At 41.8% G+C, this 15,768-nt stretch overlaps 1 protein-coding gene across 2 annotated transcripts in view; it reads right to left on the bottom strand.

The window, feature by feature from the left end:
• zc3h7a (zinc finger CCCH-type containing 7A) overlaps window positions 1–15,768 on the bottom strand; it is a 93,344-nt gene that overhangs the window by 21,581 nt on the left and 55,995 nt on the right. For both annotated transcript variants that reach the window (XM_043711978.1, XM_043711979.1), the window contains exons 13-15: window positions 13,307–13,468; window positions 2,307–2,512; window positions 229–329 (exon numbers count right to left, since the gene is read on the bottom strand). In XM_043711978.1, the coding sequence (XP_043567913.1) occupies window positions 229–329; window positions 2,307–2,512; window positions 13,307–13,468 (469 nt within the window). The remainder of the gene's footprint in view (window positions 1–228; window positions 330–2,306; window positions 2,513–13,306; window positions 13,469–15,768) is intronic.

The following is a 15,768-nucleotide window of genomic DNA, read 5'->3' as shown; positions in this document are numbered from 1 at the left end:
AAAACAGCCAAGTATTTAACACGTCACCTATTGAACCCAAATAAAAAGAAAGTAATAGATTTTTAGCAAAATAAGGGAATAATCATAATGAGATATTCCATGGATGAAGTACACTTCAGTCCTCAACAGCAAACACAAAATACATTCAAAGTCTTGAAAGTCCAAAAACACAGGTTTGTTCCAGCTCCATTAATGATGGTCCACAATTTTTGTACTGAATGTACTTACTTGTTCTGCTCAAATAAATGCTTGGCATCTGGATTGGAACAGTAGGCTTGGTTATCCTTATTGTTTTTGTGTATCATTCTGGGCTTGTTATCAAAACATTTCTGCAATCAATTAACACATGATGGATAGTTCCACAATTAATACTCATGTTGGAACTCAACTTGTCGCAGAATTACTTTCAAATTAAAATTTAAACATTTAACACACAAAAAGAACTGAAATACATCATTTTGATTATTAAATTAAAAAGTATGCTGAGTGAAACAAAGCTAAGCAAAATATATTAGCTGAAGAACAGCTGCTCATAGCATTTTAGTAACTCTGCAGTTTACAATATAGCCCAGAGTTTCCAATATTGCCTTAGCTAAGTTCAAAGTCCTTCGAATCACACCACAGCAATTCAATTAGCGTGGACATTACTCCCATCTGTGGTGGCAAGGTCAGGGGGGGCCGAGGTTCCAGACAAAGTGTGGCGCAAACTCCTCAATGGCAGAATAGCCTATGGAAGAGCATGAGTCTCACCAGCTGTGAAGGCGGAACAAGGCTGCACAGCAAGATGGTCCCAATCATTGTGGTTCCACACACCACTGAAATGTGACCACTAACCAGTCACGATTATGCAGACATAATGGCACTCCAAGGTCCCGATATTAAACTAAGTCATATGAGGGCTTCTACTATGGTCTGTTTGCCAAGTCTTATGGCAATGGAGGATGGACAACAGAAAGATAACTGTAAACCTGGCAGTCCGTAATCAATAATGTGCACATTGGTGACAGACATATAAAGGTCTTGGACACCTATGTCGACAGTATTAAGGTGAGTCACAGCCAAAAGCTGTGACCTTGAATGGTTCTTATCCTCAAATCGATAGACAGCCAATGGGCAGTGACAATCACAGCTGAAAATGTGTTGCTGGAAAAGTGCAGCAGGTCAGGCAGCATCCAAGGAACAGGAGAATCGACGTTTCGGGCATAAGCCCTTCTTCAGGAATCTTATGCCCGAAACGTCGATTCTCCTGCTCCTTGGATGCTGTCTGACCTGCTGCGTTTTTCCAGCAACACATTTTCAGCTCTGATCTCCAGCATCTGCAGTCCTCACTTTCTCCAGTGACAATCACAGCAGACCTCAGTAAACCAAAGCACCCAGGACATATTTGACATTTTCATTTCCCCATTCCAATGAAAAAGCAATATTTGATTTGATTTTAACAACTTCACCAACTTTATTTTTATTGATTTTTGAGAAGTTAAGAACTAGAAGCAGGGATAGGCATTTCAGCCCCTCGGGCCTGCTCCACTGTTTTAATATGATCTCATTGTTGCTTCAATTCCGCTTGGCTGTCTGCTCTCCATAACTTGTTAATCCATCACTAATTAAAAATCCATCTCCTCCTTTAACTTACTCAATATCCTGGCATTCAACGTACTCTGGGACAGTGAATTCCACAGATTCACAATCCTTTGAGAGCTGCAATAGTTTATCTCTCTTTTAAGTCAGCTACCCCTCACCTTAAAACTATGACGACTCATCCCTTTACATAGCTATAGCTATAGTAACCTCATTAATTCTAGTTGCTGATCTTGTGTGCCAGCTATCAAACCCAATGGAGACTTAGGAATGCAGAAGAGATCACTGGAAAAACCATGAACTATTTGCCGATTATTCACAGCTCAGTTGTCCAGCTGTTCCAAAGCTTATTTCTCAAATATGTATCAGTTCCCTTCAAAAATACTGCTGGATGATTTCAATGACTGGGGAAGTCAGTTCAATACTTCAATATGGAAAAGTAAAAGAATGCAAACAAAGATACCAGGCATCAAGGAAAGGAAACAAACCAAAAAGCAACAATAAAAACAACTGTTTCCACAAAGGTTCACAAAAGGATTTGTTATTTTTCCACTCTGCTCAATGAAAAAATGAGAAGCCGCCTCACCGGTCACCTAAAACAATTTCACTCCCCTGCCTCAATCCTATAACAGATCCTTTTCTCTGTTATGTCTGATTCTTGCAGTAATGTGTCACATAAAATAAAATTATAGTGCAATTAATTTAAAAATATAGCATATCTAGCTTACCTCACAGAGAAACATAAATATGCCATGATGTTCCTGTAGAATTTTGGCTACTGTTAAATTAACCTTCCTGATACTTCCAAAGGGATCAAACAGCAGTTCACGATTAAATGCTCCTTTACGCTCTAGGGTCCATACATCTATCTCTTCTTGGCAATATGCAAATGTGCAGTGACCAGGGTATCTACATTCTTCTCCTGCAGCAACATCTAAAAATAAAACCAAGTAACTTGAATCTTCCATCCCCAAACTTTTTTGTAGCCCAAATGACTTCTGAGCTCAAACACCAGTTATTAAGCAAAATATAAATACCACTGGTGTTTTAACAAGATATAAATAAATGCATTTATTTCAGTCAACTTTAATTCAATTCACAACAGAATGTATTTCTCACTGCTTCATTTAGTGGCTAAAATATCCAGATTTCATGTGGGCTAAAACCTCATGTTGTCTGTGACTGTCTCACTGTTTTAGTAAAATAAATTATACTAGATTATGAAAGATGGAAGGTTTTGAATAAGGGACAATAACAGAAATATATTTACTCAGAGGTAAAAGTCTAAAATTAACTACAAACTATTATTTTTGGGCGAAAACAGTATACATGTTGCTTGTCCTTATAAAGAGGTCAAAGTCAACCCACTTCACACTTTATTGCTGATTGTTCTAAAACTCCACAGTCAGTTTACTCATTTTTAACTTGGTCAAGTGTGAAGGATAACCACTGAAGCATTCCAGAAAAGGCAACTACGTTGATGCTGGACAAGGTCAACAACCTACATTGAGTTATATCAAGCTAAATCTTACCTTTGTTTTGGCTACATGTCAATAGTGACAAGTTTCTTGGAGTGTTTCTCTCTGAGGCCAAGTGAGATCTATCACCCAATCGCACCAAGTCACCTTATTAATTACATACACCACCCCCATGGTGTCACTCTCATCAGATGTCAGCCCCATTCTATCACCTGTTGTTCCTGGAAGAACTCATTCACCAGATATCCACTGAAAGCCCATCATCTTTAAAAGGCCATTAAGTATCCTGACGAAAATTAGCATTCCAAAAATGCCCTATTTGTTGACAGACAACAGTTACAAAGAGTCAAGTGTGTGGTGCAGGAAAAGCACAGCAGGCCAGGCAGCATCCAAGGAGCAGGAGAATCGATGTTTCAGGTCTGAGCCTTCTTCGGTAATGAAAGCCTCATGCCTGATACATCAATTCTCCTGTTTCTCGGATGCTGCCTGACCTGCTGTGCTTTTCCAACACTACATTCCTGACTCTGATCTCGAGCACCTGCAGTCTTAACTTTCTTCTAGCAATTACAAAGATTCTAGAGAAGAGAAAATGGTGCTGTGATTCTCCGAATGGGGTGATTCAGAGGAAGGCCATCTTCTTCTTACAAGACGGGGCAGAGGGGGCTACATCACTGGATTCTGGCAGCCTGCTCCTAGGTCACACCCACGTCAGCACTGTATCTAAGGTCCAAAGGAACGGGGGCCAGCAGTGCTGCAAGGTCAATAGCTTTCTCCGCTCTGCCAAGGTAAATGCCACACTCTACTACCTCACTCACTCCATCTCTGCTACTGCACCCACCTCTCAGCAAGACTTATTCTCTGTAATGCTCACTATTGCATGTTACACTCTCCCTCAGTCACATAGAGTCAGAGAGAAATACAGCACAGAAACAGACCCTTCGATCCAATTCGTCTATGCCGACCAGCTATCCCAACCTAATCTAGTCCCATTTGCCAGCACTTGGCCTATATCCCTCCAAACTCTTCCTATTCATATACCCATCCAAATGCCTTTCAAATGTTGCAATTGTACCAGCCTCTATCACTTCCTCTGCCAGCTCATTCCATACACGTACCACTGTGTGTGAAAAACTTGCCCCTTAGATCCCTTTTAAATCTTTCTCTTCTCACCGTATGCCTATTCCTCTAGTTCTGGACTCTCCCACCCCAGGGAAAAGACCTTGTCTATTTAAACTATCCATGCCCCTCATGATTTGATAAGCCTCTATGAGGTCACCCCTCAGCCTTCGATGCTCCAGAGAAAACACCTCAAAACACAAACCCTGCATGGCCTTTGCATTAGGTAAAAACAAGGACTGCAGAAAGGCTTTTGCCCGAAACATTGATTTTCCTGCTCCTTGGATGCTACCTGACCTGCTGTGCTTTTCCAGCACAACTCTAATCTAGACTCTGGCCTTTGCACTGCCTATTCACCTGCCTGGGATACCTCACCACATTTTGACCACCTGCACCAGTGGGCCAGTCACTTTTATGTTAATCCCTCACTTTCTCCTGTTACAGGAGAAAACAATTCATAACAGGGTAGAAAGAGCCAGGACAGGTTGAGGGGTGCTGCCATTATGCTCCTCAGCAAAGGAGCGAATACCATCCCTTGCAAGTGGTGACCAGGACTAGTTCTGCAGTAACATCCATCTACCATTCTTCATTTCACTGCAAATCTCACATGAACCTCACCATCAGTGTTATCCATCACTCAACTCTTCTAATGACTGGCTGTGACACTTTCTCTCTCGTGTCAGCAGGATATCTACAGTTTTGAAAGAGAAGTGGGCTACTCAAGGCACCTCTTTGAATTCTGAGGATGACAGTTTTAATGTCTTAGAAGCAGCAGCAGCAAAACGACTGCCACCTGCACCAGCTCAGATACTGACATCTTGATGGGAACACCAATGGTAGGAACACTTGGTAGCAGAATCCGGTCAGCACCTCACTGCGACAACTCTGCACCTGGCCAAGATAAAAACAACCCAGGCAGGTTGTGTTCAACTCTATTTAAGAGAAGATCTGTTGAAAGAACAAGATCAGTAAGGTGCACATGGTCAGGAAGGAGAGATCTCATCTGGATAAACACAGCCCAAGTGAATATATCATTTGAGGATTCTGGAGCAGCATGAGAATTTAGTGAAGAGGTGATTTTTGCTTGCTTTTTCACTTCAATAGTTGGTAACGTCTTTTTAAACCGGATAACGTGAAGCCCAGGATTGAGTGTCCAGCACAAATCCAACTGTGACATCACAGGAAATGTTCACTGGGTAAATGGGGAACTATTTAAAGATGACAAGCTAAAAGACTAGTGGGAAATTTTGAAAAAAAACCTAAGAAAATAAAATAGAGATGCAAGGCCAGGCGATGTGTTGCAACTGTATGATGTGGGAGCTGGTAGACCCCCATTGTGGTTCATAGTAACCACATCTCTGGCAAGTGTTGGTTGTTTGAGAAACTCAGGCTCAGAGTGGATAAGCTTAAGTCTGAGATTCAAACACTGCAACACATCAGGGAGGGGTCAAGTTACCTGAATACTGTGTTTCAGGAGGCAAATCACACCCTTAGATTAACTCGGTCTAATTCAGTCAATGGTAAGGGACAGGAGACTGTGATTACATGTGACACAGGCAGGAAATCCAGGAGGTAGTGCTGAAGGTGCCTCGGCCCTTGAGTTTGTGTAAGAGGTTTGAGGCTCTTGCTCTCAAGATGAGAGCAGGGACAATAGACAGGACGAGGAAACTGACCATAGCACCATGGTACAGGAAGTCATTCCAGAGGGGGGAAGAAACAGAAATGTAGTTAATTGGGGATAGTATAGTCAGGGGAATAGACACTGTTCTCTGTGGCCAGGATCAAGAGTCCCGAAGGCTGTGTTGCCTGCGTGGTGCCTGGTTTCAGGATATTTCATCTGGGTCACAGATGAACTTGGAATGGGAAGGGACAGATCCAGTTGTCATGGTACATGGAAATATCAACGATATAGGCAGAAAGGGGAAAGAGGTTCTGCTGAGGAAATATGAGTAGCCAGAGAACCAGAAAGGTAATAATCTCTGGATTACCACCTGACCACAGGCAAATTGGCACAAGGTCAACAAGATTAAAGAAGTAAATGCATGGCTCAAAGACTAGTGTGGGAGAAACAGGTTTGAATTCATGGGGCGTTGGCACCAGTACTGGGGAGGAAAGAGAACTTCTGTTGGGACGCGTTCTACCTGAAGCATGCCAGGATCAGAGTCCTAACAAATCACATAACAAGGGCTTTAAACTAAACGGTGGGTGGGTTCAGCTGCAGAGAATATCATCAAAGCAAAGGTAAAGGAGAAGACAGGGTTGTAGCTTTGGTGACTGTTATCAAAAATAAAAGGGAAATACGTGAATGTCATTTTGTACCAAGGACCATGGAAGTACAGGGAAATTCAATAGTAGAACAGCTTAAAGGCTTTGGATCTTAATGCATGAAGAATTTGGAATAAGGTAGGTGAACTGACAGTGCAAATCGACAGAAATTAGTACGATCTTGTTGCCATTAGGACACAGGGTTACAAGGAGGTCAAACCTGAGAACATAACATTCAGATATTTGACCTTTTGGAGAGACAGGAGGGATGGAAAAGATGGTGGGTAGCACTGTTGATAATAGTTGAAAAGTAGACAGTTATGAGAAATGCTCTCAGCTCAGATGACATACAGTCCATTTGGGCTGAGGTAACAAACAAGATTAGTATACAAACCCTCAAACAGCTGCTATTCTGTGTGATAGGCGATAAATCAACAAAGTGTAGGAGCATGTAAAAAGAATAAAGCAACAATTATGGGTAACTTTAATCAAATTAGAAAAGGTAGCTATGACAATGAACTTAAAGAGTGCATTAGGAATAGTTTCAGAGAGCAATCTGTCTTGGAGCCAACCAGACAGCAAACATGTTGGATCTGGTATTGGGTAACGAGGCAGGGTTACTAAATGATCTCCAAGTAAAAGATCCCCTGGGAAGTAGTGCTCATAATATGTTAGAATTTAATGTTAATAATGGAAGTGAGAAACCTGGTCAGAAACAACTGTACTTAACTTAAATGAAGGGAATTACAATGAAGTGAGGAGAGAGTTAACTAAAGTGAACTGGGCAGATAGATTAGCAGTAATGACAGCGAGCAAACACTAGCAGACATTTAAGCAAATAATTCATGAGTCTCAGCAAAAATAAATCCCAGTGAGGAGGCAAAAGAAAGATAAACCAACTAAGGCTAACCAAGGAAGTGAAGGAGAGTATTAAGTTGAAAGAGAAAGAATATAAGGAGGTCCAAGTCAGAGATCGCCCTGAAGCCAGCTGAGGAGGACTAAAAAGATAATGAGAGTGAAAACAATTAAGGTCAGATAGTGAGAAAGACAAAAACTTACAGTAAGAGCTTCTCTAAACAGACAAGGAAGAGACAGGTCAAAGTGAACATGGGCCCCTGAGAAAATGAATCTAGGGAGATGGTTTTGGGAAACAAGGAAATTGCAGATATTTTGCATCAGTCTTTACAGTGGAAAATACTTCAAACATTCTATACTAAAAATTAATTCTTTAGTATTAAGTATACGGGGAGAATTTAAGTACGATTACCATTACTCAAACAAAATAACAATGCTAAAGGCAGATAAGTCCCCTGACTCTGATGCCTTGCATCCTAGGATCTTAAAAGCGGCACGTTGGCTCAGTGGCTAGCACTGCTACCTCACAGTGCCAGGGACCTGACTTCGAATCCAGCCTCGGAAGACCGTCTGTGTGGAGTTTGCACATTCTCCCTGTGTCTGCGTGGGTTTCCTCCAGGTGCTCTGGTTTTCTCCCACAGTTGAAGGATGTGCAGGTTAGGTGGATTGGCCATGCTAAATTGCCCGTAGTGTTAGGTGCATTAGTCAGAGGGAAATGGGTCTGGGTTGGTTACTCTTCGGAGGGTCGGTGTGGACTTATTGGGCCAAATGGTCTGTTTCCGCACTGTAGGGAATCTGTAGGGAATCTAATCCTAAAAGAGGTAGCTACAGAGATAGTGGATGCATTGTTTGTAATTTTCCAAAAGTCAGTGGATTCTGCAGAAGTCTCAGAGAATTGGAAAACTGCTAAATTTGACACCCCCATTCAAAAAAGGGAACCAAAATGCAGGTAACTATTGGCCAATTAGTCTAACATTTATTACTGAAAAAGCATTGGAATCAATTATTTAGGAAATAATAGTCAAATGTTGACAAAATCAAAATCTAATCAAGCAGAGTCAGCACAGCTTCATGAAAGGGAAATCATGTTTGACTAATTTATTAGAATTTTTTGAGGAAGTCTCAACCAGAGTGGGTCAATGGGAACCAGTATATCTGTTGTATTTGAATTTCCAGAAGACTTTTGACAAGGTACCTCATAAAGGGCTGTCATAAGAGCCCCTGGCATTTGAAGGAGCATACTGACATTGATCGAGAATTGGCTCACGGGCAGGAAACAGCAAGTGGGGATAAGGGTTTGTTTTCAGGTTGGTGACCTGTGAATAGGAATCAGTACTGGGACTGCACTGTAATACATACAATAACTTGGAAGGAAATGAATGTATTATAGTCAAATTTGCAGATGACACAAAAATACATGGAAAGGCATAACACAGGGATACAGCTTACAGAGAAATATTGATAAGTAAGTGGGCGAAAAGTTGGCAAATGGGGTCTAATGTGGTAAAATATGAAACTGTTCAGTTTGGAAGGGAAAACTAAAGAACATAATATTGTTTAAATGGAGAAAAACTGCATAAAGCTGCAAAACAAAGGGACTTGAGCATAGCACACAGGTGCAACAGGCAATCAGGAAGGCTAATGGAATACTGGCCCTTATTTCAAAGGGCTTGAACTAGAAGAGCAGGGAAGTTTTACTGCAATTGCACAAAGTGGTGGGGAGACCACATCTGGAGTACTATGAGCAGTTTTGATCACCTTATTTAAGGAAAGATATCATTTCATTGGAGACAGTACAGAGGAGCTTCACTAGGATGGATCCCTGGTATGAAGTAAATGTCTTTGAACGCGAAACAGGTTGGGACCTTACTCACCGGAGTTTAGAAGAATGAGCGATTATCTCACTGAGACATATAGGGTTCTTAAGGGGCTTAAAAGGGTAAATGTTGAGAGAATGTGAGAATCTAGGGCCAGAGGGCTCAGTTTCAGAATGAAGGGTTGCTAATTTAAGACTGAGATGAAGAGGAATTTTTTTTTTCTCAGAGGATTGAGAGTCTTGGGACTCCTTGCCACAGAGAGCTGTGGGACAGAGACCTTGTATATATGTAAGGCTGAGACAGATCGATTCTAGATCAGTAGGGGAATGAAGAGATAGGAGGAAATGGCAAGAGAGTAGATGTGAAGAATGTAGGATGATCCTATTGACTGGCAGAGCAGGCTCGGGAGACTGAACAGCCTATTCCTGTTCCTATTTATCATCTTAGAGATCAGGTAGAAGGGCACTCTGTAGTATCTCAAATGAAGACTTTGTCAGAATGCACAAGAAGGAACAGCAGCAGCAGGCAGGTATATGGGAGACAATGGTTCTTATAGCTCAGAAGATGCAGCTGCCTAAAGCATATGATTGTCTGGCTGCCTCCACAGACAAGTTGGCAGTACCTTGCAAGGGCAGGTCCAGCACCATTAGGTCTTCTGGATAGGCACACAGGCATGCATCCCATTACCTTAGCCAATGGTCATCATGGTATGGCAACACAAAGAGTGAGAACTTTGAATCAACTCTGGGTGCCCCTTCCTCACAAGAGATAGGGCAGTGAAAGGAGGTATCCAGCCAGAGAAGGAACCACAGAGAGGTCTCTCAGAAGTCACCTCTCAGTACACTCCAGAGATAGCCAGGCCCTCCACTCCACCCTGCCTGCTCCCCTTCTGACCTGTGGGAGTTCAAGCCAAGGAGGGTCCACCAAGAAGATCCCCCTGAAACTAGATACAAGATACAGCGAGTTGTTACCAACTTCAAGATACTCCTCACTGGACTTTCTCACAATGTCATGCTAGCCCCTATAATTTCCACCTGTAGTGGTCTTCAACGCAGATAAAAGTGTATCACGTTGACGCGAAGAAAAATAGTCACAAAAACTAAATGAACAAGTCGGAAGATTGACCAGAGCGCTAGATAAATAGATAGGTTTTAAGGAGGCTTGTTACAGAGTAAGCTGACAAAGTAGAAAAGCAGCTTTTTAATAAGGAAATTCCATAGAATGGTACCCAGGCCCTTGATGGAATGGCTATCAAATGGACAGGATCACAAGACAATGGCAATGTGATAAACTCTTCTTGATATAGCTATTGTTCTACAAATAACATGTGATGCTAATATTCTTGTCCTGATCAGCAGTTTTCACAGAATACTCATCATTTGCTTGAACTTCGCACACTGCAAAATTATTAAGATGACACAAACGTTGAAGGTTGATCAATCTAATCAATGCCATAGAGTCAATCATGTCAAAGATGTAAGCAATCTAAGATAAAGCAGTCTACTGGCCCTCCATTTGATCAAACAGCATCACAAAAGTAGCCATGCTGATTTCAGAACTGGTTCTGAATTATACAAACTGATGTAGCTGCAATTTAAAATCCTGCAAGAAGTAAAATAAAATGACATAGAATACTGGCAACCAAACATTACACACTGCTTCTCTTGTCAGCAACGTTTATTTTATGAGTATTACTTCCTACCTGGATTTTTAATTCTTTAGTTCAGTCACCATCGTCTGCTGAAACAACTGCTCCAACACAGATCGGACACTGGAAAATATCGATGTAACCCACTACAAATTCACCAGGCTTCTCATACTCATCAACCACCATGTTCAATACCATCAGTATCCCCTTTGTGAGAGAAGACTAACAGACTATGGTCATTAGTAGGTTCCACATGCAAGCAATGTGCTAATTATAACTCATTAGTGCCATTGGTAAAATAAGCTGTTCAACAGCTATGGAGTAAAAACTCCTTTGAAGTTATTCTCAAAACTGAAGAGAATAAAACTGATAATCTTGTCTTATTGCCAGGTGGCTAGATATATCAAATAATTGACTTTGTTCCCCATTACGTCTTTCATGCTTCTGCAGTTCTTATTTGGGTCTAGTCTGGCTAGATAGTTTAATCAACTGTGAAATACTCTACACCATGTCGAAAGTCAATGAAACTGGTGGAGCTCAATCCATCCCATCAGATATATATAATATTTGCATGTTCATATTGCACTGAAGGTAGCAAGAGATCCAGAGCAGAGCAGAGGTGCTGCATTTTGGAAAGACAAATCAGAACAGGACTTATACACTTAATGGTGAGGTCCTGGGGAGTGTTGTTGAGCAAAGAGACCTTGGAGTACATGTTCACAGTCCTTTGAAAGTATACTCACAGGTAGATAGGATAGTAAAGGTGGCATTTGGTATGCTTTCCTTTTTTTTTGGTCAGAGCATTGAATATAGGAGTTAAGAGGTCATGTTGGGGCTGTACAGGACATTGGTTAGGCCACTTTTGGAATATTGTTGTGCAGTTCTGGTCTCCTTCCTATCAGATAGATGATGTGAAAATTGTAACGTTTCAGAAAAGATTTACAAGGATGTTGCCAGGGTTGGAGGATTTGAGCTATAGGGAGAGGCTGGAGCTGTTTTCCCTGGAGCCTTGGAGGCTGAGGGGTCTTTTCCCTGAGGTGGGGAGTCCAAACTGGATGGCATAGGTTTAGGGTGAGAGGGGAAAGATATAAAAGGGACGTAAGGGGCAACCTTTTCACGCAGCGGGTGGTTTGTGTGTGTGGAATAAGCTTCTGGAGGAAGTGGTGAAGAATGACACAATTACAACATTTTAAAGACATCTGGTTGGGTATATGAATAGGAAGGGTTTAGAGGGATATGGGCCAAATGCTGGCAAAATGGGCCTCAATTAGATCAGGCTATCTGGTTGTCATGGAGGAGTTGGACCGAAGGGTCTGCTTCTGTGCTGTACATCTCTATGACTCTAAACTTCAGCATTAGTTGAAGCACAAATGGATAAAAAAAATTCCCAAGGCTATCGTTGGCAATGCACAGCTGCAATGACCATCTCCAGCAAGAGAGTACATAACCAACTTGCCATATTAACATCACTGAGTTACACATCAACATCCCGAGAGTCCACATTAGCTCAAAGCTCACCTACACCAAATATATGTTGTGGCTGCTAAAACTAAACAGAGGTTAGACACTCAAACCGCCTGTCTCCTCAAAAAGTGTTTCTATCACTTACAGAGCACATGGCAGGAGTAAGACTGACTACTCTACACTTGCTTAGAAGTTCATCATCTATTAACCTGAACACCCAACCTGTACACTGCCACGAGTGAACCTAGGCCACAACATGTACCATCGACAGTGTACACTTCAGGAAACTGCCAACAATTTTTCAGCTGATGATACTGGGCATGGTAGTGGCCGATAAACACAAAAGCCAGAAGAAGGGTACACAGATGCTTTCCTACACCTAATTTGTGTCAAAGCAGTTGGTTTAGCAAGTGATCATTCTAGGAAATTTCGAGGGAAAATTTGAGGGAAGTGAACACATGCTGGGACAGCAAACAACGCAGGGAGAAGTAGAACTTGAACCAATGTTTCCTAAATCTAGAACATCAAAAGCAGCAAAGGCTATTCACAGGCATGAAAAGGTGTTTCCACATTGTTATTTCTGTGAGGTCAGATTCCTAGAAATCCTCTACTTCATGGCATTGTGCACATATCTTCATCATCCAAACAGCAATAGTTCAAACAGAAGACCCCACACTACTTTATCAAAAGCAACTAGGAATAGGAAGCCAATACTAACCTTACCAACAGCATTGAAATTAATTTTAGGAAGTCCTACCATATGACAATTGCATTTCCTGCCACGCTTATAAGAGAATTTACAACATGCATGAGAAATAATATAGCAGTGCATCGTTTACTAACATGGCTACTGTATGTATTTAGTTTTAAATAATATGTCAAAAGCATGCGACAGTCAATACATTATTAATGTCATATTAAACCTACAATGCATCAACCAACACCCCCAGGAAAGAACAATCTTTTTATTGCATACAGTAAGCGAACATTTCTTTAGCATGTAAACTAAATGTGCCAAGAGCTGAACAGTAATTTTCCTCAATTTGTGTAAGATACTCGCTCACTCCCTCTCTCTGATGCCTTACCTTTACATATGTAATAAGGACCCACATACTGATTCTTTGTTGGTCTAGGTCGTATCTTTTTCCAGGGTCTACCATCAGGGTTCTTCAATCGACCAATTAAAATATCCTTTGTACACTTATGTTCTACATCTCTGTTGTAGGTGTATGTCAATCCTTTGGAATCTAGAAACAGTACATGATAAATAAAATCCTTAAAACTACATTATCCCCTACGACAATGCATTGTGACATGGTCAATTCAGTTACTCAATCTATGTTTGCAAAGATCACTGTCTGTATTGCTGGGCAGCTACATAGCAACCAGTTCCACTTTAAATCTTCACCTTCAAAGGTTAACATTGTTACTCAGTTCAAACTTGAAAAATGACATTTGAGCTCATGCAATTCTCAGTGGTGGGGGGAAAACTGCATATTCCAGTGATTACTAAATTATATCATCTGCTGGCAAATGGAAACTTATGGTACAGGCCTATGTTTTCTTTTAATTCATTCATTTTGTGGGATGCAGGCATTGCTGGCTGGCCAACATTCATTGCCTGTCCCTTGTTGTTCTTCAGAAGGTGGTGGTGAGCTGCCTTCTTGAACTGTTGCAGTCCACCTGCTGAGGTTTCAACCACAATGCCTTTAAGAAGGGAATTCCAGGATTCTGACCCAGCTACAGTGAACGACTGGCAATATACTTCCAACTCAGGATGGTGAGTGACTTGGAGGGGATCTTGAAGGTGGTAGTGCTTCCATATATCTGCTCTACTTCTAGATGAAAGTGGCTGTGGATTTGGAAGGTGCTGACTGAGGATCTTTGGTGAATTTCTGCACTGCATCTTGTAGATAGTACACACTGCTGATACTGAGCATCGGAGGAAAAAGTGAGGACTGCAGATGCTGGAGATTAGAGTCGAGAGTATGGTGCTGGAAAAGCACAGCAGGGCAGGCAGCATCCGAGGAGCAGGAGAATTGATGTTTCGGGCATAAGCCCTTCATCAGAAACGAGGCTTGGTGGCCTGAGGACTGAAAGATAAATGGGAGAGGGGTGCAGTTGGGTGGAAGGTAGCTGAGAATGAGACATGTCGATGAAGATGAGGGAGAAGGTGATAGGTCGGACAGAGGTTGGAGGGATCGATGGGAAAGGTGATGGACAAGTCAGGAGGGCAGTGCCGAGTTGGAGAAATTGCAATCTTGGAAGAAGGATGCCATCTGCGATTTTCTAAGGTGGACTTGGTCATTCTGGGAACAGATGCCACAGAGGCGGAGGAATTGGGAATAAGGGATCGCGTTTTTACAGGAGGTAGGGTAGGAGGAGATGTAGTCTAGGTAGCTGTGGAGGTCGGTTGGCTTGTAGATGTCTGTGGTTAGTCTGTTGCTGGAGATGGAGAGGTCCAGGAAGGGGAGGGAGGTATCCGAGATGGCCTAGGTGAATTTGAGGTCGGGGTGAAAGGTGTTAGTGAAGTTGATGAACTGTTCAACCTCTCCGTGGGAGCATGAGGTAGTGCCGATACAGTCACTGATATAGCGGAGGAACACGTGGGAGGGGTGTTAGTGTAATTGCAGATGATGGACTGTTCCGCATAACCGACCAACAGGCAGGCATAGCTGGGTCCCATGCTGGTTCCCATGGCTACCCTTTTGGATTGGAGGAAGTGGGAAGATTGGAAGGAGAAGTTCTTAAGAGTGAGGACCAGTTCAGCCAGGCGAGTGAGGGTGTCAGTGGAAGGGTACTGGTTGGGACGGCGTGAGAGGAAGAAACAGAGGGCTTGGAGGCCTTCGTTGTGGTGGACAGAATGGATGTGGTACCAATCAAGTGGGTTGCTTTGTCCTGGATAGTGTCAAGCTTCTTGAGTATTGTTGCATCCATCCAGGCAAATGGATGTAAGGTCATGGGTAAAGAAGTGTGATGTAAAGTGTGTGATCTATCATTACGTATCATTTAATTTAGGGGTTTAATGGGATTGGGATGTGCATATGAAGAGATTTAATGACCAATTTAGAAGTATTCCTGCAGCTATGGTGATTTATTTTAAACACAGTATTGAAAAGAAAATTTCTGGATAGCAATGTGTTTTTTTAAAACATTGGGAGAGCATTGGGCTTAGGGAAAGACTTTGTTTGGAATGAAGCTTTTCAATTTGACAGTTTTTCAGAAACATTGGTTGAAACTGGATATGTAAAACTATTGCTCCTAAAAAAGTTTAGGACAGTTAAGAAAGGGGTTACCACAGTATAACGTGTTCAGTTTAAAATTTCCAGAGCAGAAATGTTTCATTAAAACCCTGAAAGGGTTATCTGAAGCTGAGAAAGTCTAAACTCAGTTGTCTGAAGGTTTCAAAAAGAAATTCTCAGATTCTCAATATGGGGCACAGTTACATCAAGCTTTATAGATGTGAAATAAACCAGAATTTTCTTGTTGTGCATACTGCAAAGGAGTGTTATTGGTTTATTCTAATTTATCTTCATTTCCCTTGCAA

This window comes from Chiloscyllium plagiosum, chromosome 21 (assembly GCF_004010195.1).
Source record: "Chiloscyllium plagiosum isolate BGI_BamShark_2017 chromosome 21, ASM401019v2, whole genome shotgun sequence".
Classification (NCBI taxonomy): domain Eukaryota; kingdom Metazoa; phylum Chordata; class Chondrichthyes; order Orectolobiformes; family Hemiscylliidae; genus Chiloscyllium; species Chiloscyllium plagiosum.
Note: the sequence above shows the minus strand (reverse complement) of the source record. Positions and strands in the feature narration are given on the sequence as shown.